The sequence below is a fragment of the Genypterus blacodes genome, unplaced genomic scaffold (assembly GCF_046128005.1).
Source record: "Genypterus blacodes isolate CSIRO-AG114 ecotype Tasmania unplaced genomic scaffold, CSIRO-AGI_Gbla_v1 ptg000036l_1, whole genome shotgun sequence".
NCBI classification, from domain to species: domain Eukaryota; kingdom Metazoa; phylum Chordata; class Actinopteri; order Ophidiiformes; family Ophidiidae; genus Genypterus; species Genypterus blacodes.
Window position 1 is genome coordinate 1,274,893 of NW_027466849.1, and position 27,977 is coordinate 1,302,869.

The 27,977-nt window shown below is 43.3% G+C and overlaps 1 protein-coding gene across 2 annotated transcripts; it reads right to left on the bottom strand.

Moving 5' to 3' along the window:
• Positions 1–1,675: 1,675 nt before the first annotated feature.
• On the bottom strand, positions 1,676–27,753 carry adamtsl5 (ADAMTS like 5). 2 transcript variants are annotated; one of them, XM_076147034.1, is made up of 14 exons: positions 27,417–27,753; positions 26,915–27,223; positions 19,169–19,244; positions 14,181–14,353; positions 14,002–14,062; positions 13,405–13,510; positions 12,542–12,669; positions 9,606–9,729; positions 6,984–7,070; positions 6,060–6,223; positions 4,720–4,915; positions 3,224–3,334; positions 2,813–2,884; positions 1,676–2,732 (listed from the first exon to the last, which is right to left on the bottom strand). In XM_076147034.1, the coding sequence occupies exons 2-14, from the start codon at positions 26,932–26,934 to the stop codon at positions 2,398–2,400; spliced, it is 1,653 nt and encodes a 550-aa protein (XP_076003149.1). In that variant the 5' UTR covers positions 26,935–27,223; positions 27,417–27,753; the 3' UTR covers positions 1,676–2,397. The 2 variants fall into 2 exon arrangements, with proteins under 2 accessions (XP_076003149.1, XP_076003150.1); XM_076147035.1 differs by having other exon boundaries at positions 27,411–27,753.
• Between the last annotated feature and the right edge of the window lie 224 nt (positions 27,754–27,977).

A 27,977-nucleotide genomic window follows, 5' to 3' on the forward strand; every position in this document is an offset into this window, starting at 1 on the left:
GATTTGGCTCAAAGGACAGATGTTAGCTACAAACCCAGTGTCACTGTCAGTGGTTTAATGTTTCCTTTACAGTAGATGTACTGTTATTTATGTAAATAAAATGTTTTCTTACAAAGCACAGCTGGCGTCATGTCTGGTTTGGTCTGGTTAGGAGAAAAAAGCAGTTCAGGGGAAACCCTGAGGACCACCAAGGACGCAAACTGTGAAATGTGAAGCGGAAGAGGCTGACACACAATTGGATGCCAAGCTGACTGAAATGAAGGAGGACATAAACCCCTTCCATGAATGGCTGGGTGTGCAATAGGTACTTCCAGTGGGATTATACAAATGTACAACAAAGCACAAAGATGTGAGAGACAGAGACAAGGGAGAGAGACAGAGAGACAGAGTAAGATATAAGCGCAATGTAGTGCAGTCCTAATAGTGAGAGTCTCTCTCCTGGAGCAGCAGGTCATGCAGGCAGTCCAGGTAAGCAGGTAAGCTGATGAAGCAGGTAAGCAGATGGTGGGAAGTTAGATATGTTAGGATGAGAAAAATTGCAGGCTGGAAAGGAGGAGGAGAAGATGGGACAGGGGGAGGGGAAAAACTCTGGAGAGTCTGCCTCTTTAACGAGTGGAGGAAGAAAAGGAGTGCAGTATGAAAACACTCTTTGGGATAACAGGCCGGCCTGCATGCTGAGAGCTTAAGGTTCGCATGGGAAGGTAAGTGGAAATAAGGTCAGAAAGATACACTAGAGCCAATTTATGTAGTATTTTATAGGACTTTGAAAACAGCCCCTTGCACTGACAGGAAGCCAGTGTGGCATAGCGAGTTTTAGTCGGGAATCCTGCTGCAGTGTTTAGAATAGAGCAGAGGAGCTCATGCCAGAGGACATCACAGTGATTCAGTCTGGAAGTAACATACGCATGAATTAGGGTTTCAGCTACCTTGGTACCCAGATTCTTCATGGTTGTGGAGCATAGGGTGGGACCGTTCACAGAAAATTCAAGTTTCAATCTCTTCTTCTTTGGCCCCAAGATCAACATTTCAGTTTTATTGACCTTTTATTGACCTTCAGAAGTGGATATTCCATGACCTCATTCTTCTTTCAGGGAGCTGCTTCTTCCACCATTTTGATCTGTGTTCAATGGTGTGTGTGTGACTGCGCGCTCTTCTCGCCAGAGAAGCAAGACCTGTGAAATGCGTTGTCACATTTTCAGCATCTGTTTAGAGTTGACAAATCATGTGGTGTGTCCCTGGCACTTAAGACAAAGTTTGACAACAAATAAAATGTTTCAAATGCTTAACACATGGCACAAAGTTTAATTAGTAGCGGAGTACAAAGTCAATATACACTTTTGCATATTTGTAGCTAATCAGTGCCACACATAATATAAAATACTGTAATAATCTCTTTCATGTAAAATATCACGAGGCAAACCTGATTCATATGCTATAAATTGAGACTATAGACAGTGTGAGGGATGTTAAACAAGTGATGTGGTATGGTTTAAACTTATGTTAATACATAAATACATTATAAAGCAATATATTGTTAATATAGTATCTTGAGTAAAAGCTAAAAAGAAAAATCCTTCTAACCATGTTTAGTCTGTGTTGCTCAGTGTTTACCAGCTTTAATGGCGATGAGGTGGGTGTCCAGTTTCCACCATTTACTACTATTACACTTTCATTCTTTTTCCCAGAATGCAATCAACCTGAACGTGTTGCATTCAGCTGTAGGTCACATGCAGTGTTAAATAGAACTGGAAAGAGTAAGAAGAAACGAGTCCCCCTCACTCAAAATGCACCCAGAACTTCCACAATAGATTCCGCTCTGGTTTGATTAGTTTAGGAAGCTTTTGTGCTTTGATTTGTAATGAAATACTTTGAGGGTAGAACAAGGAAAATACAAACAGCGAACAAGCAAATGAAACCAAGAATGCAAAGTGCATCACCTCTACCTGTTTTAACAGTGAGAGTTCTGTTGGTGGACTTTTCTTAAGGCTTAGAATGCACACAAAAAAACAATATAAAATGAGAGTGAAATGATAGCTGTAGAAAAACAACAATAAGAAAAAATTAATGTAATTTCAGTCAATGTTCTTCTCTTTGGTATCTGTTTAAAGGTGGGCGTAAACGTCCACCTAAAGTGCTATTATATACGGTACAGTAAGTCGCTCAGGCTTTTAAATAAAGTTGGAGTCTTTTTGGTTTGTTATTGTGGCGAAGTTTGAATGGAGCAGAACTCAAGTTTGCCTTGTCAGACAGCCATCTTTCTCCAGTGTGGAATTCATCACCACATCTGATCATAAAGTCAACGAGTGAACCAAGCAACTGTGGTGAACAAAGCATCTGAGTCCGAGTTTCATTCTCTAACACACGCACACACACACACACACACACACACGCACACACTCATCCTCTCAGCTCTGCAGGCTGTTTGGGTCCTCTGTTGCTGCAGAGCCTTTCCAGTGGTTGCAGCAGTGTGTCCTCTCTGGGTTTGTACGGCACCACGTAGCTGTTTTCCTCTAGCAGGATGCGGTTTAACGTTTGCTCGTGATTAATGTGACGACGCACCATCAGGATGTACTGTCTTCCCTTCTCCACATGGGGGCAGTCACACACATTAGGGGCCCACAGGAACTCCCGGTGCTCCAGGCGGAAGCGGTTTCTGTAGGTGTGGATGATCTGGACGTCGTAGCGTGTTTCCTCGCCTCTGTACAGCTTCCCAATGACTTTGGCTCTGAAAACTAACGGGAGAAGAAGTTTTTATTACTTAGAAATTAAAGTTAGCCGTTTCCTGATAATTTCAAGCAAAGTTCACACTCACCAAAGTCCTTCTGACAATACTGTTTCTGCCGTTCTCTTCGACCTCGAACACGCCGACATTTCCCACAGTGCTCTGCCCCACAAAGGAAGCAGAATTCACAATTAAGCATGATTTCAACCCACAGACAGGGAAGGGCAGCATGAATGCAAGCAGGTTACTCACTGAAGAAACCACAAAGTTCGTATTCCAGATAGTTTAGGCTCAAATACTCACTCAAAAGCTAAACACTTAAATTACTGCAAGAAAAGATCAATTAGAAACTGACAGCAGCATCGTCACTCTGGTTGATCAAAGCTTTGACAAAGTCAATTTGCAATTAACTTTTGACTAAAATCACTTAATTTGAGGCAAAAGTAGTAAGCTGAGGAGTCTGGGACGGGACTGAGTGGGGTGGGAAGGTGGTAAACTTACTTCCTCGTGGGGGCTGAGGCAGCAGGTTTCTCTGGTTGTCCTCCCTCCCCAGGCGAGGCAGGATGGGCTGGTGGGGGTGTGAAGGTCTGACAGGCCAGCCTCCAGGGAAGACTGTGAACCACAAACATCAACTCTCTTCATCAGCTCAATCCCATCGTGCTTTTGTATAAACTGTCCTTCTCAGTGCAGCAGGATCAGAGTCTGGCATGATCTATTTAAATACCAGTAAAGCCATAAAAGGGAGAAAAGGCAGCAAAAACCTGATTATGTAAGCATAACAATGACGACAAAGTGTGAGCAATGAACAAGATGCTGGTGATAGTTAGAAGAACACACATTACTACACTGATTTTGGCATCTGATTTAGGTTTGGCCTGGAATTTCTGCATATTTATTCCAATTTCAACAGAATAAATTGTGACCAAACTCAGTGGGTGGAACACTTCACTGCTTACACAACAAATAATCAACAAACGGTTTCTGGCAACAATAAAAGTCTGTGTCGAATTGGCAAAAAGCCACAGCTGGAAAATATTACATGACAAGCTACTTAAGTTTATTACAGCATGGGACAGGAGACACAAGTCTTTTGAGGCAGGCCATATGGACAACACGCAGGCTGAAGGACACAAGCGGTACATGTGTACAGCGAGCTTATTGAGAGACAAAGCAGTTACATTCCTCTGTAGCTGCACACGCAAAAGCAGGTCGGCGTGGAGACCCATTTAATACTGAATTTAAATAGGACCTGAAGATGGATTGTTTGAATATGGTTAAGATCAGCACAAAGTAAGAACAAAGCTGTGACTCAATTCCTTACTTCCTCCATTTAAATCTCCAAACTATAAGATTCCCTTAACGCTGTGCTAGATTGGAGGTGGTGTCACAAGTGCACACGAGCACAGCCAATTATAAATAGACACAAATCTTATAAACCAGGCTTAACTTTCCCCTGTTCAATAGCTATTTCACTCCAACATTGACATTTTAGCCTAAATTTGATCAAAGTACAATGAAAGATATGGGGAAGCCTTCAAGAACCAAGTTCCCTCATTTATAAATGCCAACTTACGACCTCTTTTTTTCAATCTGTTGGTAGATTTCAGTCTTGTCAGTCTTAGTCATAAACTGTGCTTCTTCATCAACCATCACAGACACCGGCAGTATAAACGTCTCTTTAAGAATGCAGAGCTAAAGCAAAGAATTTAGGCACTCTTTGCCGATGTGACCTTTCCATTTTACTGTTGCAGCAGACCAAAGAAGTATAAAATGTGAAATCACTCCAAATGTGCACTTCTCCATGACCACGCAACATAATCAAAACACTTCATAATCAAAACATTACCAGAACAATCCAACAGTCCAAAATGGACCTCAATATGTCCAAACATGTTCCTCACTTACAATAACAAGACTTGTTGCTTTTTGGGGGGACAATTCACCTGGAGCCTCCATTTGTTTGCTAACTAAAAATGAACATAGAAGTGATGCCTTACACCAGTGGGGTTGGGCAGTGACTGATGGGGGCCTGCTGGTGGTGGTGGTGGCAGTGGTGGTAGGTGGAGCCCAGGGGAGGTAGCTGGCTGTGTGGTGAGCCTGACGCAGTGGACTCCTCCCATGGTAGAGGGCGTAGCGCTCTGGAGGCAGCCAGTACTCGTACTCAATCCCTGGGTTTCTGGCTGTCGACAGCACCTATACCCAAACACAACAAAGACTTTTTATGGACACACTCATATAACAAAGTCTCTCTCTTTAATAAAAGTCCATATTGCTTTTCAGCCCCACTCTGGTCTGAGTCAACAAGTAAGTCGCTATGAACAAAACACTCTCACCAGTAACTGATCAGAATGTTGCAGGTGGGAGAAAGAAAACATTTGCTTCGCATTATGTGAAGATGATGAGCTGGATTCAGATGGTTGAAGAGGAGAAACTCTCTGAGCTCATAAACCACAAGTTAGCCTTAACTCGTGCTCGCTAAGCTGGACCAGGTCTCCCATTTTCACAGCATCTTTTTCAGATAAGATAAGATATGATAAGATAATCCTTCATTCATCGCTCAACCGGGAAATTCATATTGTTACAGCAGCAAAGTGAATAGTGCAAAGCAATTAAGGGCATTAGGATATAATAAGAGCCTAATCAAATAATAAAAGTAAAAAGCCTAACAAAAGTACAAAAATACAACTAAGTACAAAAAAAATGCAATTCAACTCGGCCCTCCTTGGTTCATAGTCATTTTCCAACCACAAATCACATTCCAGAGCCACTCAGAGTTCATGTCCTCTAAAGGTCAATGCATGCAGGTGTTTCCATACTCCAAATAAACTAAACCATGCAGGTGTGAAAACAGCCTCACAAAAGCCCCATTTTGAAAAGACCTCACCTCTTAGAAACACACTTCATGACAAACTGCTTTCTCTGATTGTTTTCGGATTGTTTTTTGGTCTGAGGGAACTTTCAGTCAGTTGAAATATTTGTTTACTAAATAGCAGCAAACAGACTGGGTTTGTTGACAGTTTTGGACTTGTTTTGGAGCAAGAACCAATTTCTTCACAGTGGTTTACTTTCATTAAACAGGCTTGCTAAGATGCTCTCATTATAATCTGGTCTAGTTATAGAATAAACAATACCATGTACGTATTGTAAGCTAAAACTAATCCAAATCAACAACACGCATGAGATATACTAAATGCACACAGTGTTTTCTTTCAGTATTCATGTTGGAAATCAATGAGGATCCCAACTCAGTAGAAGTATACAAATCACCACTGACGTCAAAAGACCAACATCAACCTATTCTCAGAAAGCCTGTTCAACTCCAGGGAGAGCCTCTGACCATGAGATGGAGGTCCTCCTGGGTGGGTCCTGGCACCTCGAAGCTTTCCCAGGTATCTGCTGAGCGTCGGTACAGCAGCTTGGTCCCGGCCACACTGTACTCCCCTGGAATGCTGATCTTCCAGTTACCATTGATCACAAATTGGGAGCGACCATTTTGGAGTGCTGAGGTAATGAAGGAAGGAAAGATGGAAGGGATAAAAACAGAAAAGAATGAGTTATGTTGGTGCTGATAGGTGGAAAGGCTCTCGGGATTGAATGCCAGCGATGCATCTCTGTGGTACATCCAGTATGTGTGGGTCACGGCGAGGTAATGCAAACTGCTGGCATATTTCTGCAGTTTGGGGAAGAAACATGACAGCTGACTATATATGGAAGCCGTCTCCTCTGTGAAAAGGGATTTTCCATGACATGTAATGGAAACAAGTGCCCTCACCTGTCTCGCCCCAGTGGTCAGATACAGCTTTATGAGCTTCCCTTTCAAGATCAGTGTGTGCCATTTCAGGCTCTGTTTTATTTTGGACTCATAAACAAGGATTAGAATAGATGCCTTTGGTTATTATGTTGCCTGGAAAACACACAGCAGGTCCAAGGACCAGATGGGACTGCCGAGCCCCTCTTGTCTCTGGGGAGAGGGAGTGATCGCAAGAAGGGGTCTAGCAGTGGAGCCAGGGAGCTCATCTGAAAAAGACACTGATATATACACCACTGTGTGTGTGTCTGTGTGTGTGTGTGTGTGTGTGTCTGTGTGTGTGTGTGTCCGTGCGTGCGTGCGTGCGTGCGTGCGTGCGTGCGTGCGTGCGTGCGTGCGTGCGTGCGTGCGTGCGTGCGTGCGTGCGTGCGTGCGTGCGTGCGTGCGTGCGTGCGTGCGTGCGCGTGTGTGTGTGTATGTGTGTGTGTGTGTGTGCAACATGCTGAATCTTACCCAGATAGTTCCTGCTGTTATCAGTGACTCGAATGTGAGTGGCGCCAGCTGGAATCATGGTCACTTCATTGTATCCATAAGGCCCCTCTGACCAACACAAACAGTCAATTAGAGGCCTGGTTCTCATAGCTTTTAACTCACAGTTGTTTTTAAAATTCAAACTTTGAATTAAAATTAAATGGTTTTCTTTCAAACATGTAAAGAGTGAATGTGTCATGAATTGATGGAGGCTCAGTATGAAATAGTTGACATGCAATTTACTCCGGCATGTAGACGATCCATTGTAAGTAAGTAAGTAAGTGTGCATGTAAACATCACAAAACAATCAATCTGATCTGATCTTGATCTGAAATGATTGTCATGATACAAATCTACACATATGACAAAACATCTTTACAATACACTAAAGACACAGTGGATTCCTCACATCCAAAATATCTGCAGTAAGTCAGTAAGTGATACGACCAAAACTATATTAAGATTTTCCTTTCAAGCTTGAGTTCATATCTAAAAAGACTGAATTTGACTGACTGCCTTCTCATGGCTTCTTTCCTGACATCTGTCTTATCTCCTTATTCTTGTTTTATTTGATATTATTTCGATATATAAATATCTTTCTACAATACTATACTGTAACAATTTCACTATAATTATTTAGATTTGATCTAGAGAGCTTGCTGCAGGCTCCCTGTTTGTACTGCAGAATAAACTCTATGTTTTAACTTTAACTTTTACTTTAACGATCATTTGGCAGACGCTTTTATCCAAAGCGACTTACATTACATTATATTACCACCCTTCGCAGAGGGGGGAGCAATTGAGGGTTCGGTGCCTTGCTCAGGGGCACCTCGGCAGGGACTTGAACCGGCAACCCTCCGGTTTTTAAGCGGAAGCTCTACCCACTCGACTACTGCCTCCCATAACTAGAGTGTTCAAAGCAAATGATTTTCAACTTATTTGTCATCATCATTTTCCAACAATCAATAACCGATATGCAATCAGTAACGTATGATTTAGTAATTAGGATTCATCATGGGCCAATTATATTCTTTTGAAGACATTTTACTTAACATGGACCGTGGCAAAGTCTGTCGTTAAAAGTTATTATAAACCACTTATAACCTACAATGTCAGTAACTGTGATTAAAGGTGCGTTTATGAATGCAGAAAGACAATTTATGAATAAGCTGAAATCACAGCCTTTCATTAGTGGGCAATATTTCACTTGTGGGCCTAAACAAAGAGGCTGGGACAGCTCTGTTGTTCCCCTGCTGCTCTGCAGTGAAAAGCCACAACATTCATCACGGCTTCTGAACAGTGCACAACTTTGGGTTGCTCCTGCTAACCCATCTCTGAGGGAAACTATGCAAAGGGTTCATCTGCAGGGCCTCAGCTGTGAAGCGCTTTGACTCAACAAATGTCACAGCTACAGATGTGCTTTAGAGCAACATGATGAGCTTCAGACCGTCATCGTCTGACCTTGTGAGGAGCCCATTGGTGCAGCCTATCTCCATCAGTTCCCCTCCATTGGGAAACGCAGCTGCAGGAGGAGAGAAAACCTCCCAAGGCTGTTCAGTCACCCAAACAAAGCAGCCATTATCAGCCTGTTTTCTTCTTATTCAATCTGCGCTATTGTGGCCAGCTCTCCATCTGTCAGCTCCGCTCTGCCTATACACAGAAAACCATCTGAGGCAGGCAGTGGCAAGAGTTGAACCTGGGCCAAGTTGCACGCCAGAGGTGTCGACTAGGTTATGTTGGTAGGTTTGTGTTCCGACAGCGGGAATTAAGGAAACATGTTCATCTCACAGCTCAATTTGATTCACCATGATGACTGAAAGGGGACTGAAGACCCAGATGATCCTCCTTCATCTCTTGTTTTCCTGTGACTCTTGTTATGGCTCACATCATCCTGATTCCCTCACATTCAGGCCCCATTTCTACCTTGATATTAAAATGTGATCATATTCTAATCTATCACTACAAGCGCGGTGTAAATGCATCTCCAGCAGCTGCGACACATCTGCATTTCCCACTCCTTGCCTTTGTTCATTAAGTAATTTTGAATCGAGATTTGCAATGGTAACATGGACAGTTTAAAAAAATGCATTTAGAAAACTGATTTCTAATAACAGATTCAAAATGCTTGAGGTGTACCGACTGTAATAACAAAACTGCTTGCTGTGGACACCCTGACCCTGACTGAGCATTTCAAATAGCTTTCATGGCAATACGCCAAAATCTTGACTTTATGATGAAGAACATTCTGTTTCTCTGCCGCCAACTTCTCTTCACATGAAGCTCTTACACTGAAAACATAATGACTGCAATTGTAGAGGATCTGTTGTTAGTTGAATTTTCTTCTGGACGGCAGCCACGTCATTTTGTTTGGCAAAACTGTTACTGTGGTTAATGTTCACTTTATCAGAGCACAATAACCTCCGGACTAACACTCAGCAGGGAAAGCAAGAAGAGTTTCTGGAAAATACGTTGATCTAAAACTGCTGCAATCGATTCCTCATGGAGATAATGTTGTGATGATAGGTGTGTGTGTGTGTGTGTGTGTGTGTGTGTGTGTGTGTGTGTGTCTGTGTGTGTGTGTGTTAAAGTGTGTCACTGTCCTACCTGCCTCCAGATCGTTGCTCTGGTAAATGCTCTTGTGGTGCATGCAGGTGGTGTTTTGTCCTCCACACACCATGCAGGCATCCTCTTGCTGCTTTGAACCCAAGACAGAATCACAGCCAGGTCTCTGTATGACACACACACACACACACACACACACACACACACACACACACACACACACACACACATCACTATTTAGAAAATAACAATTTGATCCAATTAGATGTCTCTGCTGGAACTTGTTTCTCAGTGTGCTCTTACACATGTTCTAACCTTTCAGCTGCTTTAGTCTTTGCTGTAAAGTCGCATTAGCCCCATTCAGACATGGAATCTGTCACCTTGCTGTTCTCATCTATCTGTCCATGTACCTCTTGCCTGTCAGATATAGCTCTCTGTTATGGAAAAGCTCTTTAATAACTGTTTCAACATGACAGGACTTTGTAGAAAGAGCTACAACACTCAGAAAATATTTTACATCTGGCACACAATGCAGCAAGAGCAAAAGATTCCTAAATAGCAAGCATTTTGTAAAGAGAATCTCTTCAAATACCTTTAGCAGATATGTCATCAGATCCCTGTCATCATTGTCATTTGAGTGACAGGCAGAAGCCATACAGCAAAGTGCATATAATATAATATCTAATGTTTGTTGTGCATTATTGCATGTTTCTATGCATATGAATCAATTGCACCTACAGTGCAAGCAAGTAATGGCACACACACCGACTCCCAAACACACACATTCATAATCTAAACTGTGCTGCCTTTCCGGGAGGGAAGACTAAAAGGGACTCCACATGAAAACATAAACATGGAAATCTGTATATGTCCCCTAAACATAAACTGTGGACCAAAGCTTGTTTGATGTGATGCGTGATTACACAATCAGAAACCTGTTATTTTCTGTAACTGGCGTAAAAAACATTATCATATAATCACATAATCATCTGTTCTTGTCTTATATCATTATGGTTCCTAGAAATGTCTACTAAAACATTTTAAAGGGGCTTTTCAAAGTTTGGCTTGCATTTATGTTTGAGAAAAACAGTGACGGGAATGCGATCGTCAATGCAAATGCAAATCATATAAGAGAGGCACATATGGGCGACTGCCACCTTAAGACCTTGCAGACAGACTTGTCTTAGTCCACACACTCTTTAACTTTTTCTCTTTCTCTCCAACATTTACTTTGGGAAAAGGACAGCTTGGTCTTAAAGAGTGGAGGGCGGGCAGGAGAAGCTGTTTTTGTGAGGGATTGAAAGCCACGAAAAGGGGAGAGGGGATGAACCCAGTGGTTTATGGTGTGTGGAGAATCTGGTCGCTTTACAGATTACAGTGGGTGCTTTCTTCTCCTGCCTTCATCTGCCGCTTTGCAGAGAAAACCAATCAAAGGGGACGTTCCGTGGCAGGAGAGTAACAATCTAGAGAACCTATAATAACCCCCCAAATACCACTTAAAAACAAAAAAACACTCTCAGCATCTGTGTGTGCACAACAGGAAATGAATCCTCAGTGACTGGGTAGCAGGGAGCATGAGGGCCCCACTGAGAGGCCACCAAACACACTCATATACACACACAAACAGGCATGTAGGCAACATCCGCAGAGTTCACTTATAATAATGTCAGTATAGTATAGTCATATAGTATAGTAATGTTGTGGCAATGTTTGATACTGTACAATGCAAGGACACCATACCATACTTTTCACTACCTTATTTTCTCCTACCAAGAAGCATCACCAAACTTGCATTACAACCAGTGGCAGCCAGACAATAGAGACAATAGGGAGCTAATATCCCTGATCCCATTGATGTGTATGCTGCATTTTCCATACGCATTTCTTGTGCCTCGCCAACCAAAACTCAATATGCATGCACTGATGGGTGCAAATGTGCAAACATGTTGGCAAGACCAATCCAACTACTTTGACAGAGTGAGGAGCAGCGCGCTCATGACAAACAGAGATAAGTCACACACCCCTGGCATAGACAGACTGTCGGGCAGAGACGCCTTGTGTTTGCCTTCTCCATCAATATCGTGGATAATCATATAATTTAATGCTGAAAATACAGCACTTGCACACGAGAGCATCTCTATGGACACCCATCCCAAACACACACACACACACTCGTGTCCAATCTCAGTCTATGACCTGCACCTCTGGACGCCAGCTGCATGCTGCATCTGCTTCCTGTCTGTTTCCGGCCTCGAGCTGCTCTGACCTCAGCACCAAGCTCACAGGCCATAAATCTGCTTCATGCACCACACGCCACACATCAGCAAGCATACACTCACACAGGCTAATGCAAACATACGAACGCCCATCACTCCTTTGTCGTTGGTGTAAAAATAACATTGCCTGCTATGTGGGCCCTCATGTAGCAGACGTATGTGCTGTGTTTGTATACGATTACTCTGCGTGTGCTGGAGCACCCAAGATACATGAGTTCATGTGCAGCCAGATACATCTGTGTGGCAGTGAAAACCCAGAGAGGGACAAAGAGAAGGAAAGATTATACGCACGAGAAAAGCTTTTACATCCTTATTAACAAGAGGTCAGTTCTACATTCATCACTGGCTGAAAGATCTGATGTTTACCTATCATTTCATATTATGAGCTTCCTTTGATAAATAACATTAATTAGTTTATTTTAATGCTTTCAACATTATACCCTAGCTCCATCCAGAGTGAAATATCTCCACAACTACAGTGTGGTTTGTCGTGACATTAGGTTGAGAGAGTCATGGTCCCAGGGGGATGAATCCTACTGACTTTGGTGATCCATTTGGTGATCCTCACCTGGAGGTACACATTTTCTCTTTAGCTAACAACATCAACCCATCCCCATACATGACATTCCAATATGCTGTGCACACACACACACACACACACACACACACACACACACACACACACACACAGTTGTCTCTCACCAGACAGTGCCCATTGACACACACAGCTCCAGGGTCTTTGTCGCAAGCCGTACCATCCAACACTCGGCCAAAGTTGTAGTAGAAGTTATGACCCAAAGCCAAACAGCTCAGCTCGCAGGGGTTGGAGCCTGACGGGAAAAACACCTTGGTTTGTGTCTCATTACTTCATTATTAGAAGGCCACAAAAGCAGCAGGACAGGGAGGGAGAAACAGGCAGGGGTGAGAGGGGAGTCGAGGGCAGAGGAGGAAAGACACCAGGAGAGAACTCATAACACAGGAGCAATTACCCAACACCCAGCAGGCCCTCACAGAGTGGACATGAATGGCATGGCCACATGGAGGATTAATCAGGTGACATCAGGTGAAAACTATTTCATCAGGAAATAGTAGGAGAGTAGTGACTTTCAATCATAACAAGCCAGGTTACATCAGAGTCGAGTGTCGTTGGAACAAGGTTATATCTTCACACACACACACACACACATCTGTTGGCTTGGTTTTTTGGTGCAAATCCGGTTCCAGGGGTGGATTTCTTAACATTGTGACATATGGACTTTTATGTAGAACAATGCAGAAAATCATACATAATGTGTGCTATGATAGACTATCAATAGGTGGGATTCCTATGAAAAATAAAGCGATTATCTCCTGTAATTATTACCATCTATGTTTGATATCATCTCCCACTATCATTATTCTAATCATGGGACAAATTCTGTGGTGGCCTTGGTGGAGGTATGCTCTGCAAGTTGAGCTCAAGTGATTCTGGTTATTAGTGAAAAGAACATCTCTGTGTAAATACAGCTGCTGTCTATAAAGCCTCGTCTCTCCTCTGGAGCTGGAGACTCGTGTGTTTTACTAACCTCCATGGAAGGTCGTCCATCTGAAAGAGTTTCCAGCCACCAGCGGCCTGTCGTTAAAGGCAGCACACTGCATCTCTCTGAAATCCTCTGAGCCTGGAGGGCATTCCTGCACACACACACACACACGCACACACACAGGTGAGTCCCACCAACATGAGGCAGAGAGAATCAAGGGATTTGCATTCATTCACAAAGAGCAATGAGTTAATCACACCATGTAAACTGCCTCATGCACACATACACACATTCAAGTCGAAACATGCTGCAACCCATCTGTGTGTTTTTCCTTTAATCAATCTGGGCCATGGCGACTGGCTGTCCAACCACACCCACACACAGCCCAACACGTCTGACACACAGCCGCTGACCTCACTGCACATCTCAAATACAACAACTGCGGCTCAAACGCAGGAAATCCCAGCATGCAGTGCAGCAGAGACAGGTTAATAAATTCCTGATCACACCCTGGAGCCCTCAGTCAGTCCACCTGCCCTGAACACACATATATGACCAACCAGAGTAAACACCAGCCCTTGTTCTTTACAGTAAATCTTTCATACAGCAGAGCAGACGCAGAGGAAGTTCTTCCATGCTGACCTTGGTGTTGCAGATCTTATACTGCCTGGGATCTCCAGCACATGGCCCCCCGACAGGGTTCCTGGGACACAGAGAGGAGTTTTACTGGACTCAAAAAGCAAGAAAAGGTCATCATCTTATGTCTTATGTAGGAAGAAAGAAAGAAAAGTCTCATTCTCACACTTCCTTATCTTCCTCACCTGGTGATGCAGGTGCGTGTCCGCACTGAGGCTCCGCCCCCACAGCTACGTGAGCAGACTGACCACCCGCTCCAGCTTGCCCACTCGTTCTTGAAGTGCAGCTGTCGACGGGCACGCGCCAGACGTCTCAGCAAAGGCCCGGTGGAAGGACCCCACACAGACACCCAGGAGGACTGAGGAGGACAGGGAGCGATAGAGAGACACAGTCAGCTCTACCTGCTCTACACACAGCTGAGGAGCTGAATCAGGCGTGTTCACTTGATAAAGAGCTGGTGTCTCCAAGATCATGATTGGCTTAACACACTAGGGACCCATTGCACTACAATAGTGTTTCAATTTCAGTGTTGACTGCCAGAGTCTATTTAACTGCATGCTATAACTGAAAAATGTGGAAATTTCTTCAGATTTGCGTCTTGAATGCTGTAGATTAGATCACATTTTTGCGCGGGCGTTCGTGTCTGTATACATGAAGAAGAAACAGTGAGTAAATAGAAGGATTCAGTACTGAAACAAAGAAAACATGTTGTTTACTGCAAACTACACCATGTGTGTGCATTCTTGCCTCATGCCTCGTGCCTCGTGCCTCATGCCTCCTGATCTTGAGTCGGCTGAATATCGTCCAGAGTAAACAGATCACTTGTTACAGAGGCAGGCTCCTGAACAATTTTTATATCCCGCCTAAAGACGCATCTCTTTTCCTTACACTTCGAAGCACAGTGTCCTATTTGCAGGAGAGTGATTAGCCAACCCAGGTTTAGTTCAGGGCTTAGATAGACTCTGTCCACTCCTGGTCAGTGATAGTGTCAGTGTAATATGGGGCACATTAGCTGATTTTCTCTCTCCATCCTTCCTTAATCCGCTCATCTAACATCCCGTGACTGTACTGATCGCCTCTTTGGCCCATGGGCCCCACACCCTTGAGTGTGGCGTCCAGGGGTCAGCTGTTTTTCAGCTCGGTGGCTCCTGAGCCGTCTCGGCGATAAGATGGCTTCTATCCCAGAGAGATGCCGGGGCGTTCCACAGCTTCCTCTGCCCTCTACCATCTGCTTTGCCAAGCAAACCATCCTGCAACACCATCAGTTTACCTGCATACCTGGACTGCTCCCCCAAATACCTGCATGAACTGCTGCCCAAGGAGAGAGACTCTCAATAATCGGACTGCACTGTTTGGTGCTTTATCATTCTCGTTCTCTCTTTCTCTCTCCCTCTCTCTTGCATACTAATTCCTAATGCATGACTGGTTGTCCTTACTGCATTGCATGCCTTTTCTTGTACCTTTGTATAATCCCACTGGAAGTTCCCATTGCACACCCAGCCGTTAGTGGAGAGGGAATCTCTCTTGGAATTGCCTCTGTTGTGGGTCTGTAAAGCCCTTTGAGACATTGTATATGATATTAGAAAAGAAATATAAAGAAAATTGACTTGACTTGACATCAAACGTTGGCTCATCATTTTTTTTAAGGAGAGGACAGTTGTATTACATGTGATGCACATGTTCCTCACTTCACTACCTCCGTCACTTCTGACATTTTTACTGCCGCAAAAGCTGCAACACAAAGACCTTGCTTAAGCTGGAGCTCCAAGATTGAGCTTTCCACTTCCACTTTGTCTTAACAGGTACTGGCAGTCTTACTCCAACAAGATTTTGGGCATTTTGAGACAAGACATTGTGACTCATACTCTTGAGTCATAATGTAATGATATAATCAGCTATCATGAGTGAACATGAGTGAAAAACAGTGACCATGAAGCACAGTAGTCTAGTGTGATACTTCACTCACTAAAGCCTGTAACTGTGTCCTAGTGTGGCCCCACCTTAACAAACCTGATGTTATTTATAACCATGAATCAAACGTGGCCATTCGAATCTGTTTCAAGAGTCGCTGGTATGAAAAGAGAAAATCACTTGAGCCTGGAGGATCAGTGAATGAAAGTGATTAGAGAAATTAATATGGAGCATCTCGACCAGATTCCAGAATTCCTGCCCTGGAGGAGGACTGAAACAGGCAGCGTTCCCACCAGAGCTGCCGCACACACACACACACACACACACACACACACACACACACACACACACACACACACACACACACACACACACACACACACACACACACACACACACACACACCTCTTTACAAACACACCAGAGGCTGTTTCATCAGGAAGCGTGCTGGTTTATTGGTTTAGGTATGTTTCACCTAACAAACTCTCAAATAACTAATGGAATATTTATCTGATGCTTTCTGCACTGAACCTCTGTCTCCATTAATGTGGAAATGTTTGCAGCAAGATCCTCCAAAATCTTAAAAAGCACCTATAGAAATCACATGATAATCAGGAGTGTTCAGTAGGCTTTAGCTGCTCTCTCAGACTGCCCTGGTTGCAAATTCAAATCTAATTATAACATAATCTAAAAGATTCCAAAGCCTCAATAAAACATACAACACAACATTGCTGTCATTTGCTTGTTAACTTCTTTCACGTCACAGTGCTGACGGGTTATTTAGTGTGTCTTAGAAAAAACTCTTTCACTTCGTGACTCAGGCACACACACAGAAACGCACACACAGAAATGCACACACACATACGCACATGATCCATCATTTTCCATGGCAGGCAGGGTCACCTGAGGTTGCCCTCATTAGTTTTTACTGCTGGTCAAATTAGCGCTGACAACAGTTGGAGATGGAATGACTCGCATTCTGAATTAACACGACTGACCTCTCACCTTTACAATGCCCCCCCCCCCCCCCCCCCCCCCCCCAACCCTACAATCTCACATTAAGACAAAAAAAAATTCTCAACACTACAACAAGCGGACAAACGAAAGACCTTGAGTTCAGCTCTGAAATTCCCATCATGCCTTTCTTCTGTCAGCACTCTGAAGCCGATGACTGACAGAAGCTTCTTTGACTCTGAGGGACACAGGTGGACGACCCACAGCCTGTTTGGTGCAGTGGAGTGCAGACAGTGGTCACATTTACAACCATAAACAAAATACGTTTATGTGCATGATTAACATTAAGCTCACACAGGCTGATATAATCCATCTGCTAAATCTTTCAATGAATATCAGCAAACAACACGTGTCATATTGTCACCTAGTGTTTTGTATTACTGCACTGTGTAATTAACTTTTATTGTTTTCAATTTTCCCTAACAAAAACTTGTAACTTTACTGAGATTAACCCACTATACTTTTATGTCCTTACACATCCAGAAACGAGTCCCATGTGTCAGATGTGTGTTTATTGTTCTTTTTCTTTTACTTGGTTCTATTTTACATTTTATTCTTTGCGTTTCCCTTGTGGCACCACAAATGTGGCGCGACGTGAACTACATTTCCACATGGGAACAATTACAGTGCTGGTAGAACAACTAGCCACAAAGACAATAACACCATTGGTGTGAGGGTTTCCAACACTGGACTATGGCTTAAAAGCTTATTTTGCTTTGGTATATTTGTGTTTTTCCCAACAACAATGTAACTTGCCAAACTTCAAAACACCATCTCTCCCAACTGCAATTCTGATTAAGATTTCAAAAAAACAGCCAGGGTTTTGTCTAAATTGTAATTCAGACACTATAGGCAGATCACTAAAATATCACACAGTGTACATATAGAAAAGGCTTTAAATGTAATACCAGCTTGTGGTACCTTCATGTTCACCTGGTTTGCCTTCAGCCACGTTCTGTTAGCTTCAAGTTTCCTTTGAAGCTAACAAAGGTGTGTCTCACTGGTGGAAGGTAGCTTGTTCAATACACTAAAGGCTCTAATCGAGAAGGTCAAACGCACAGGTGTATAAATTCAAATCTATTTCATAAAATAAAATAGTAGGCACAGTTTAAAATGTAAATCATTTTCATTTGCTTTTTCCTCAAAGCAAGAAATGAAAACTTTAAGCATGTGTGAGTGTGTGTGTGTATGTGTGTGTGTGTGTGTGTGTGTGTGTGTGTGTGCGCGTGTGTGCGTGTGCATGTGCATGTGTGTGTGTGTGTGTGTGTGTCGGGGGGATTTCTATGCCCTTAGGCTCAGCCTGACAACAAGACAAACAGTGATGAAAGATGGACGCTGTGCTCGGCGGAGAAAGGCTGCAGTAGCAATCAGAGCATGGAGAGACAGAAAGATAGAGAGAGGACAGACGTCCCTTTCCCAGGCAAACTCTGCAAAAACAATCTATTCAGCACACAGACCTGAGCGACCAAACTGACTTGCTCACATCTGACACCAGTCAAAGAGCTTGATTATCGAAATGAGCTGGATATTCCTCTTTGGAACTTCACAGCAAAGGTTTTCCCAGCCCAAATTAGCCTAACTACCACATTTAACTCTGTCAAAGGTGAGACGGGGAGGAAAAGGTAAAGTTTAGAGGTTGTGAGAAAAGGCCTCATGTTCTGACAGGTCCTCAGTCTGGTGTAAATGCAGCACGGTGCCACTTGTTGAGACTGTGGCACCGTAGCTACTCACTCTGTATATTTGCTCTGAAAACAAAGACGGACATCACGATTGCTCACCGAGTTACGTACAACTTAAGACCTCCACTTATTGACATCAATGTTTAATAAAGACAAATATCATTGTTAGCCTCAGCACAGCATGTCTGAAAATAGTAGGTCTGGGGTGACTTTGAATTTTATTTTCTCCCGTGAAAGATGCTGGAGACGACCAGTATTCATGCTGTTAACATTTTGTAATGAAATCGATACCTGCAAACACAAGTAAATTGATTGTGTGCTTAAAGTCTGTGTGTAAACATCCAAACACAGTCGCCACAATCTCTGTATTGAATTGAGAATCGATTTTAAATCGGATTGTGATCCCAAGAATCAATCCCAATCAAAGCAAAGGTTTGTGTTAACAACCTCCAAAAGCTGAATCATTATGAATCAAACAGGGAAATTAGGATTGTTGAAGGTTCCATGAAGTACATTTAGCTGAGCTTGTTCTGTCTCTACGCGTGCTGATGTGAGCAGTTCGGACTTACACTCTGCAGGGAGGATGGACAGACGGGAGGGACCAGCAGCAGGATAAAGGTCAGTGCTTGGCACACAGTCAGTTTCCTGGAGACACGGAGAGAAACAAACACTGTTGTCATTCTCGCAGCTTACATAAGTCACACACACAAAAATGCCAAAAGAGAGTGGAGAAGAGTACGAGGAGAAGAGAGGAAAGCGAGGATGAGAGGGAGAAGAAACCCAGAAGACAGCAGACAGACTCTTCAAGCAGCTGCCTGAGCTCAGAGGTCTTGGGGTCATTGATAATATCTACAAATAAGCTGCCCTGCTACTGTGAACCCCTGTGGACAGGAGCCAAGGTCAGGAATGCCCCCCATCCTGCCTATATCATTAACTCCCTCTGCACAGCCTCCCCCAGCAAAGAAGGGCCCTATTACACAGCCACAAACCCTCCCTGTCCATATCAATGATCACAAGTACTCATATAAACATCTTCATCTGAATTGATGATTTGGATCTGGATCTGATCCTGATCATTTTTGATCTGAAATGTAATGGGAGGGACATTTGCTGACATTGGCACAAAGAAAATTACAACAACAAAAGATGCAATGAACCGCCAGTCATGTAGTCTCATTGGTCAGAAAGTTCAGCAGTACATTCTGATAAAACAGCTCCGCAGTAAAGCAGTAACAGACATTTGGCTCTCGGTGGAGAGCTGAATTCTTTCTGAATGTTTACCGTGGAGCATGTAAACAGGAAACATTTACGCTATCACTTCATTTAGTGCACATGTGAATACTTTGATGCCAATTGTCAACAGGATTAATCACATCCAGAATGAAATGTTGATATATTTTACTTTGAGTGTCTGTGTTGTGTACAGTCAGTGTTGTCAGTATTTTGAGTAATATCTTAACTGTAGACAAATATTGTACTCTAACGGATCTTTTGGCTTTTTTCTGTAAGGCTGGATGAGCTCTTTGTCCCCAGAAGAGAAGGCAGCTCCTCAAACAACAGGTACAATATGTGGATTCTACTGTGAACCCAAGAGCGAGATCTGCCTCAATTTGATTTTTTGGTGTTTTTGGTTCTGTGTCGAGGTTGAATTCGAATAAGATGTGAACACACTGGCAATATATATAGGACCACCATAAGGTTAGGCTGAACTCCAGAAAGGGCCAGTACTGCCCGCATTTACTGCTGATCATGTGTCAGCAGCCTGAGTCTCAGACCTGTGTGGTGCCTTGGTGGTGGAATGAGTCACCAAGATGGTATGTAGACATAACTACTCTGGGTACACCTTCACACTGTACTTGGACCTTTGCTTTGTCGCATTGACTCTCTCGTTGATTGTTGCTTTTGGAAAAAATCACTCATATGAATCGCTCATAGAAGCTCGGACATCTGAATAAATCTAAGCTAAATGTGAATATGATAGCAGAATAATTTGAGTGTCAGTGAACATTAGTGATCATCATATAGATCTGTTTTGGAAAAATGTTACATTTTTCATGCTGTTTGTGATCGAAGCCACAAGTGGAATAAATCTACACTGACAGGCTCAAAACAACCAAAACTGTGAGCCACCTTTAAGCTACAACCAGACGTTCAGACTGTGAGGATTGTCTTTGTTTGCTCAGATAATTGCCTCATCTCCTCTCTGTCCTCTTTCACCTCCAGGAGAACATAGTGAGTAGATGGATTCTTTGTCCGACTCATCAAAGGACAAGGGTAACTTCCCAGAAGTGCCAGTGAGTCTTAAAAGAAAAACCCTACTTTGACTGCTTCCTGGCATGGATTTGCTGACGGTGTGTCATACGTTTGAGGGCAGAGCAGCACATGTGCAAATGATATGGTCCATTTTGTGACAGCAGAAGTCTCTTTCCTTGACGTTGGATCTGTGTGCCCTGATTCAGTCTCATTAAGTCTGTTCAAACTTGCCAGCCAGAACACAGACAATCAGTTCAGATTTACTGCCAGATTTGTAGCATCATCGATTTAAATCAACTAGTATTGGACAGCAGAGAAGCCAAAAATGATGAGAAACATTTCCCAAGACAGGAATTTCCCAAACTATGCCAGGGTAGATGATGAGAGATGCACCCTCGTACGAAGCGCTGATGCACACGCTTACAATCTGCAGTGAGCTGTTCAGATAAAGCTTGACCAATATTGCTGATAAATACAGAACTCGCAATGTTAAGAATTCAAAACAAAAATCTGGATACAAACCTGCACCAGCCCTCAACTTCTTGAGTAATCCTGCTAACAAGCAAACAAACAAAGCAACAAACTGACAATGGAATCTCACAGAGCAGCTCCAAAATGACAACAAATCCCCCTGGCTCCCATCAGTAATGTAAGTGCCACGTGCGGAAGGATATTCTGTGTTTTGCACACTGTGATGAAGAGTATCTTGGTTGCAGATCGAATGGATTGAAACATAATTACCTCACCAGCACATTCATGCTTCCTCTCTCCCCTGCCCTCCTCTCCTCGCCTCTCTTTGTCCTCTAGCTTCTGATGTCTCTCTCTTATCTGTACCCCGACCGTAAACACAGCAGGTCCAAAGCTCTTGAAGTTGACTTTTGGCACAGTTGCAGGTCAGTAGCTGCCCCATCCAATTAAACGATAGCCATCGTGTTCACACTTGGCTGAGCAGCCCCTCCCTTCAGCTCCTGTTCTGCCTTACACCAGTGAATTCATCAGAGGCTTAGAGGAAGGACGCTTTGACCCAACCTCTGAGACACAGGCCTCATTTTACCTCCAGCATCTTATCTGCATGACTGACAATTACAAGAAGATCAAGGGAAAATATTGTTCCACTAGCAGCAACTAAGTTCACTTACAAAAGAGCTGTGCTTTTGCCGGTACTTGGAGTATTTACATTTAGCAAACCTTTTTTTTCCATTTCAGATATATAATTCAGTTATAAATAAATTATATATAAATTGTTGAAATGAAAATTCTCACTTTGCTGATTTGAACAACAGTGCATTTTAAAATCATAAAAGCAAAGTGAAAACTGCTACACGGCATTCAGATGTTTCCAGATCATCCCACAACCAAAATCCTTCAACATCCAACAACAGATAACATCAGACTTCCTCTCTTCCTCTCCTCTCTCGCCTCCTCTTCATTCAGTTCCTGATCTTTGGCTTCATGGGAACAGGAGAGCTGATGAAGTGTTTGGTCCCTGGCTGGTTGGGCCCCTAGGAGGTGAGCAGGGTCAGCCCACCTCCTCCAGCTCTCATTAAGACCATAGTAGCACATTAGGGAATGGCTCGGGGGCAGGGAGAGGGAAATGGCTTTAATCAATACGAGACCACTTGTTTATTTTGACTGACATTAGTGGCTCTGATGATGGAGGCCCCACCCAACCGAGCCCCATCCCCTGAACAAAGCAACGCTAAACTGCTGTGGGTGGGGGGATTTAGAAGGAGACTGGAGTCATTAGGTAAATGTGCTTTTATCTGAACTGAGTTGCACTTCAAAAACAAAGTGAAAGAATTAATTTTCTGCAAATCTTTCTGCATCTATCAGATGAACTGCATTATTTCACATCACAAACTGGATATTGAACATTTGTTTACCGAGTAGTAAAATGACCCTTGAACTGGGGGCAGGTGGGACAGATGGTCAGACAGGTGACAAGAAGATTACACACTCTCCTACACTGTGTCGTAATGTGACCGAACCCACAGACCTTTGCTGAAACAGCCGGGCTCTCACATTCCCACCCTGCACAAATAAACAACAGTTCCACGTCGTTATCATGCAATTAGATTGAAGCTATTATGGTGCCGAGACTGCAGTGGGAATCTGACCTTTAACTCTACCATCTAATCAGGAAGGAGTGATTAATTTTGCTCTGAAAAATACTTATCAGGCATCTCGGAATCTGCTTCCAAGAATTTTTGCAGACCAGCAGCTGCCATGTACATGCTTAATTAACCATGAGCGTCAATACAGCACATTGCAGAAATACACATTGAGTTTGGATTAACAGAGGGGATGACACCCCTGCTGCTATAACGCTGAGGGACAAATGATACTTTCCACATCATCTACACATTGTTTTTGTCATCCTGCAGATGTCCATGCACCTTGCGGATTTTCTTGGTGTAGATTTGTACACACAACTGCATATTTGCTGGAATAAACACTCTATGTTTTGGAGGCCAAACCTAAAGGCCAGCATCTGAAAGTACCTGATGCAAATGCTTCTCCTCGTCTATGCATTGCATCTCTAAAATCAATGTACCTTATATTCATGGTCCTTCTTTTTACTCAATAAGATTTTTACCACCTACTCGTTGCTATGAATACGCTGCCATGTCGGAATCCTTGCTGGACAATAATCAAGCTTTAAGGTTAATCTGATTTGTGAAAAACCTCTGAGCCCAAAAACACCCCATGGGAATCACTGCCTGAGTTGTTAACGGTGTCAGGTAGGAAAGAGTATTTTTCTGAAATGAACTAATATAAAATGTCTTACTTTAATTTAAAGTTAGGACAAAAAAGACGTGACTCACAATTTGGGGGGATTTAGGCCGTATTTCCTCCTCTGAGGGACTCGCTAGTTAAAAGCTCCAGTGACCCTGTCTTTGTCCTGCACTTGCTCTGAGTGGGATCCACAGAAGTCCCTTTCAATTGTCTTCTTACCCACTCAGTTAGTAAAAGCAATACGCCCTCCAAGCAGGGGCCAGTTTTGACCTTTAACCCCGAGAGATTTAGCTCTGACCCCCCCAGCTCAGTGGAGGGTCTGACAGTTATATGGAGCATGCTGCTGAATGAATTGACACAACCTTTAACAGATGTTCCCCTAGAGGATACGTGCTCAGCTCTGGCCCCCAACTGTGTATGACTATGAATGAGGCAGGAACAATCGACCATTTTTGACTGTGGTCACAATGAGTTTCATCAAAAACGAATGGAAAAACAACAAGTCTAAATTAGCTCCTGCACGCGAAGACAGTGAACAATTTTAGAAAATAGAGGCTGAATCTAACGATCAGAATTATCTGTAAACAAAGATAACGAAACCACTACATTAAAAACAGACATTGGCATCATAATGTGTTCATGTTGTCACACTGTCTAGACTCAGGCTCTTGCTCAACCATCCTGTACATCATCATAGCTAAGGGATTAGGAGATTATCTTCTTACCACGTTGACTGACACAGAGTCTCTCTCAGGTCATCTACTCTCAAAGTCTCATAACATGGGAAAATCACACAGATGCACGCAATAGATAGCAGATCGAACCATGAACAATTTGATCTTTTAAGCCTCAGTTTCACTACAACATGTCAAAAATACCATGACTGCAGTACCAAGGCAGTACCAAGCTTGTTAAGATGTCCCATAATTGAACCTTTCATTACTTTAAACTATGAAACCTTATCTCATCAAGTCATAATGATCCAGGAGTAAATTCAGACCCGTGCAGAGCAGTAAATTCTTATCTGGATGAACCTTGAGACTATCAAGCAGGGTCCTTCATCAGTAAGATCTGCCTAATAGTCCTCATTTACACCCCTCCATGGAAATTCTCTACTTAACGTATACTTAAGTATTTACTCCAACGGAGATAAAGGTTCTGATTAAACAATAACCTGGAAATAGCTTTGGTGGAAACAGGAGTGTGTGGTGGGACACAACATGAGGAGGACCTGGCTGAACAGAATGTCAAGAGTCCAGAGTCTAGAACATCCATGTTTTTCTAAGCGAATCCAGCCACTGAGATGAAACAAGGGCTCAGCTAAATATGGATGCATTTATGGTTTATATCCTTAGATAAAAAAAGTATATATGCTGAGTGAAATAAGATGGTGTAGAAATGTTCTCATACCTCATGGTTTTCATCCTTATGCTGTGGTAATGTTCTGACATAGAATACACTCGTCAGTAAGATTTCTGTGATGGAATTACTGAATGGATTGTTCAGGAAGTGAAATCAAGTGAATTTTGTTATTGTTCAGGGGTACACGAGGAAACAGCTAATTAGTTAACTAGGTGTCTTATGTTAAAGCTCTGATGGCCTTCTCTGGAGCACATAGTACAAATCCACAGGGAAGCAAGGGATTGACATTCCTTCCCGCACAAGAAAGTGACATCATTGCGTGTAGCACCAAATTAGAGTCCTCGTTTTGAAGCTATATGCTCAGTGTTCCATGGTAAGTAGATTAAATCTGTTCATGAGGCTGATGGCTCCTTCCTAAACAAAGAGGTCTATCAGGCAGACAGAAATGTGCCCCAAGCCAAAACCTGTCCACTGTTTTCTCTTTCTCTCCCTGATGCAGACAAACAGACAGACTGAATCATGCTGAATACACAGAGTATCGCACAGTAATAGAGATTTAGAGCACCTCTGGAAATGTGGTGACCAGATCAGATTTATTTTAGGAGATTTAGGATTGAAGAATAATGGGGGGCCTTCCAGTGAACGATTGAGAGCCCCTCCAACCCTTTTATTTCTCTATAGAGCGCTCTGTGTTTCAGGGATTAGATAAAATATGAGCAAGGTATTTATAGCCCATGACATTTCGGAGATAAAGGTAGTGTAGAGGGACGGCTGGAATGTGGAGCCAGGACTTGCAATATCACAGATCCAGCAGTGGGAGAATTACCTCACTCACTGGCAGGAAGCACAGTGGATTGGACCTTCTGCCCTGAGAGAAAACTGGCTACACACACACACACACACACACAAACACACACACACAAACACTGCAAAACGGCCACGCTGCTTCACTCTGAGCAGGAGCAGGGGCCAAATAGTGACTTCTTTCTCAAATCTGTAAGTTGTTGTTAGTAAATTCTTAATTGATTGAAAAAGACGAATACTAGATTATTAAAAGCTTTGTTCTCCATGAACTGAATATTTTATAAATGATGGCATTTATGGTATCTATATGGTAAAAATAACTCGATTCAGGTTTTCATAATTCATGCATGAAAGGGGTGTTACAATACAACACTGTTTGTGTTGTGCACAATGGTAAAGCTGCATCAGATTGTAGTACATCAGAGTTACAATACACACAATTCAATACAACACAACCTGACAGTGCACAGAAGTAAAGCTGTACTGTTTTGCATTGTAATGAAAACATGTGAAGTTTGCATATGTATTCAAAACAACTTGACTTCCAGTATTGTATTGCATTAAAAGTTACTTTTTGGTCTTAATTATTGATTTAGCCTTTACCATTAATGTATCAATGATGCTGCAGCCTTGAGAGAAACAACTTGAACGCAGGTGCAGTATGAGACATCTGTGTAATGTAAACAAGTAAATGCAATAAGAATGAACCCAAAACAACTTTAGGTAAACGATTCAAGCCTCCACACAAAACTCTATGACCCGCACAGTGAGATGGAGTGAATTATAGAGCAAATAGCTTCCAACTGGGGTGGGGGGGGGGGGGGGGGGGGGGGCTCGACCTGGAATTTATCACCTGCCATCCTTCACGGCACTGCATGAAAAATACATCTAAGGCTTTGACAGTTAATGATTAAAGTTCATAATGTGCCACCGAAAACGCCTCCAGGTTTTCGGGTGAAACGCATGTTGATCCATTTTATCTACATACAAACTGCCGCCATGTAGGAAGAAAATGGGAGTTTTGTATGAAATTCATCCCCTCCCATGGACGCTCTCATATATCTCCTTAATTCAAATCTCCTGCACGATGACTTCATCATCTAAGCGCGCTGTCACATGTCCACCCCCCTGAGAGACACTTTAAAAGGACAGAGACTTACCTCTTCAGTAGTGAGGACATAGTAGATCCTTGTGGAAATGGATCGGCTCTGTTACATTCGCACTCAGGTGCAGTTTAGTCGCTGGATTGATGGTGGGAAAGCTGCGGCTCAGATGCACAAAGCATCCCAGCGGCACACAGCGCACACGGGGACACCGCAGAATCCAAAGCACCCATACTGGACCGCGGGTTTCCTCTTTCTGCTTCGATTGTTTTCCTTCTGTGAGGGGAATCTTTCAAAATGTGTGCTCCTCCAAGCCGACAGCAGCTGTTTCTCCTAGTGGCTCCCAGCGATTACATGGGTCTGCTCCTTCGGGACAGAAGCATGGAAAGTGGGGAAAGACGCATCTTTAAAATGTTCTGGTCTCAATCAAAGCATCAGCTGGAAGCACACACACACACACACACACACACACACACACACACACACACACACACACACACACTCCGATTGGGAAACTTCAAATGTGTCCATAAAGTGTTTGTAACAGTCTTACTCTAACCTCCAGCAGGTGGCTTTCAATTAAGACCGGAGGAAAGCAGCAGCTCCGGCGCGGATCTCCTCCTCAGCAGGTAGCTGCTCCGGTGCTGCTTCTCAAAGCTCCAAAAGGGTCCGAATCGTGCGGAAAAAAGCCCAACAGCAGCGTCCAGGAACGGGGAGATGTGTCCGTCTGTGTGCGTGCTCGCTTTCAGCTCGGTTGTCTGTTTTCCACCTGAGCTGCATTCCTGTACTGAACACGCCTCTCTGCTTTAATCTCAGCCCACAGACGGCAGCGTCTCCTCCGCATGGGGACACAAAGACACCAGGACGGACGCGCTGGTGAACTTTATTCACTCTACTTTGAGAGGTGTGGGACATAAAATTGCCCAGGATTGATTTCCTACAGTATTTGATGCAACGCTCAGAGGCGGACTTAGTGATTCGGGGGCCCGGGGCCAAAGCGGGCAGGGGGGGGGGTTGACTGACTCCTGCCATGACTGGAAATGATGTTGGTACTAAAGGTGTATTGATTGTGTTGTTGTATTGTTTGAGAGTATGTTTACATGCACATTAATACTTGATT

What these genes read in the sequence shown, in the direction of transcription:
- adamtsl5 (XM_076147034.1), bottom strand. Translation starts at nt 26,934, where the DNA reads ATGTCCTCACTACTGAAGAG. An exon ending in GAGCAACGATCTGGAGGCAG is followed by an intron (nt 7,071 to 9,605) that starts GTAGGACAGTGA and finishes TGTGTTGGTCAG; the next exon opens with AGGGGCCTTATGGATACAAT. An exon ending in AGGAGGACCTCCATCTCATG is followed by an intron (nt 4,916 to 6,059) that starts GTCAGAGGCTCT and finishes GTTTGGGTATAG; the next exon opens with GTGCTGTCGACAGCCAGAAA.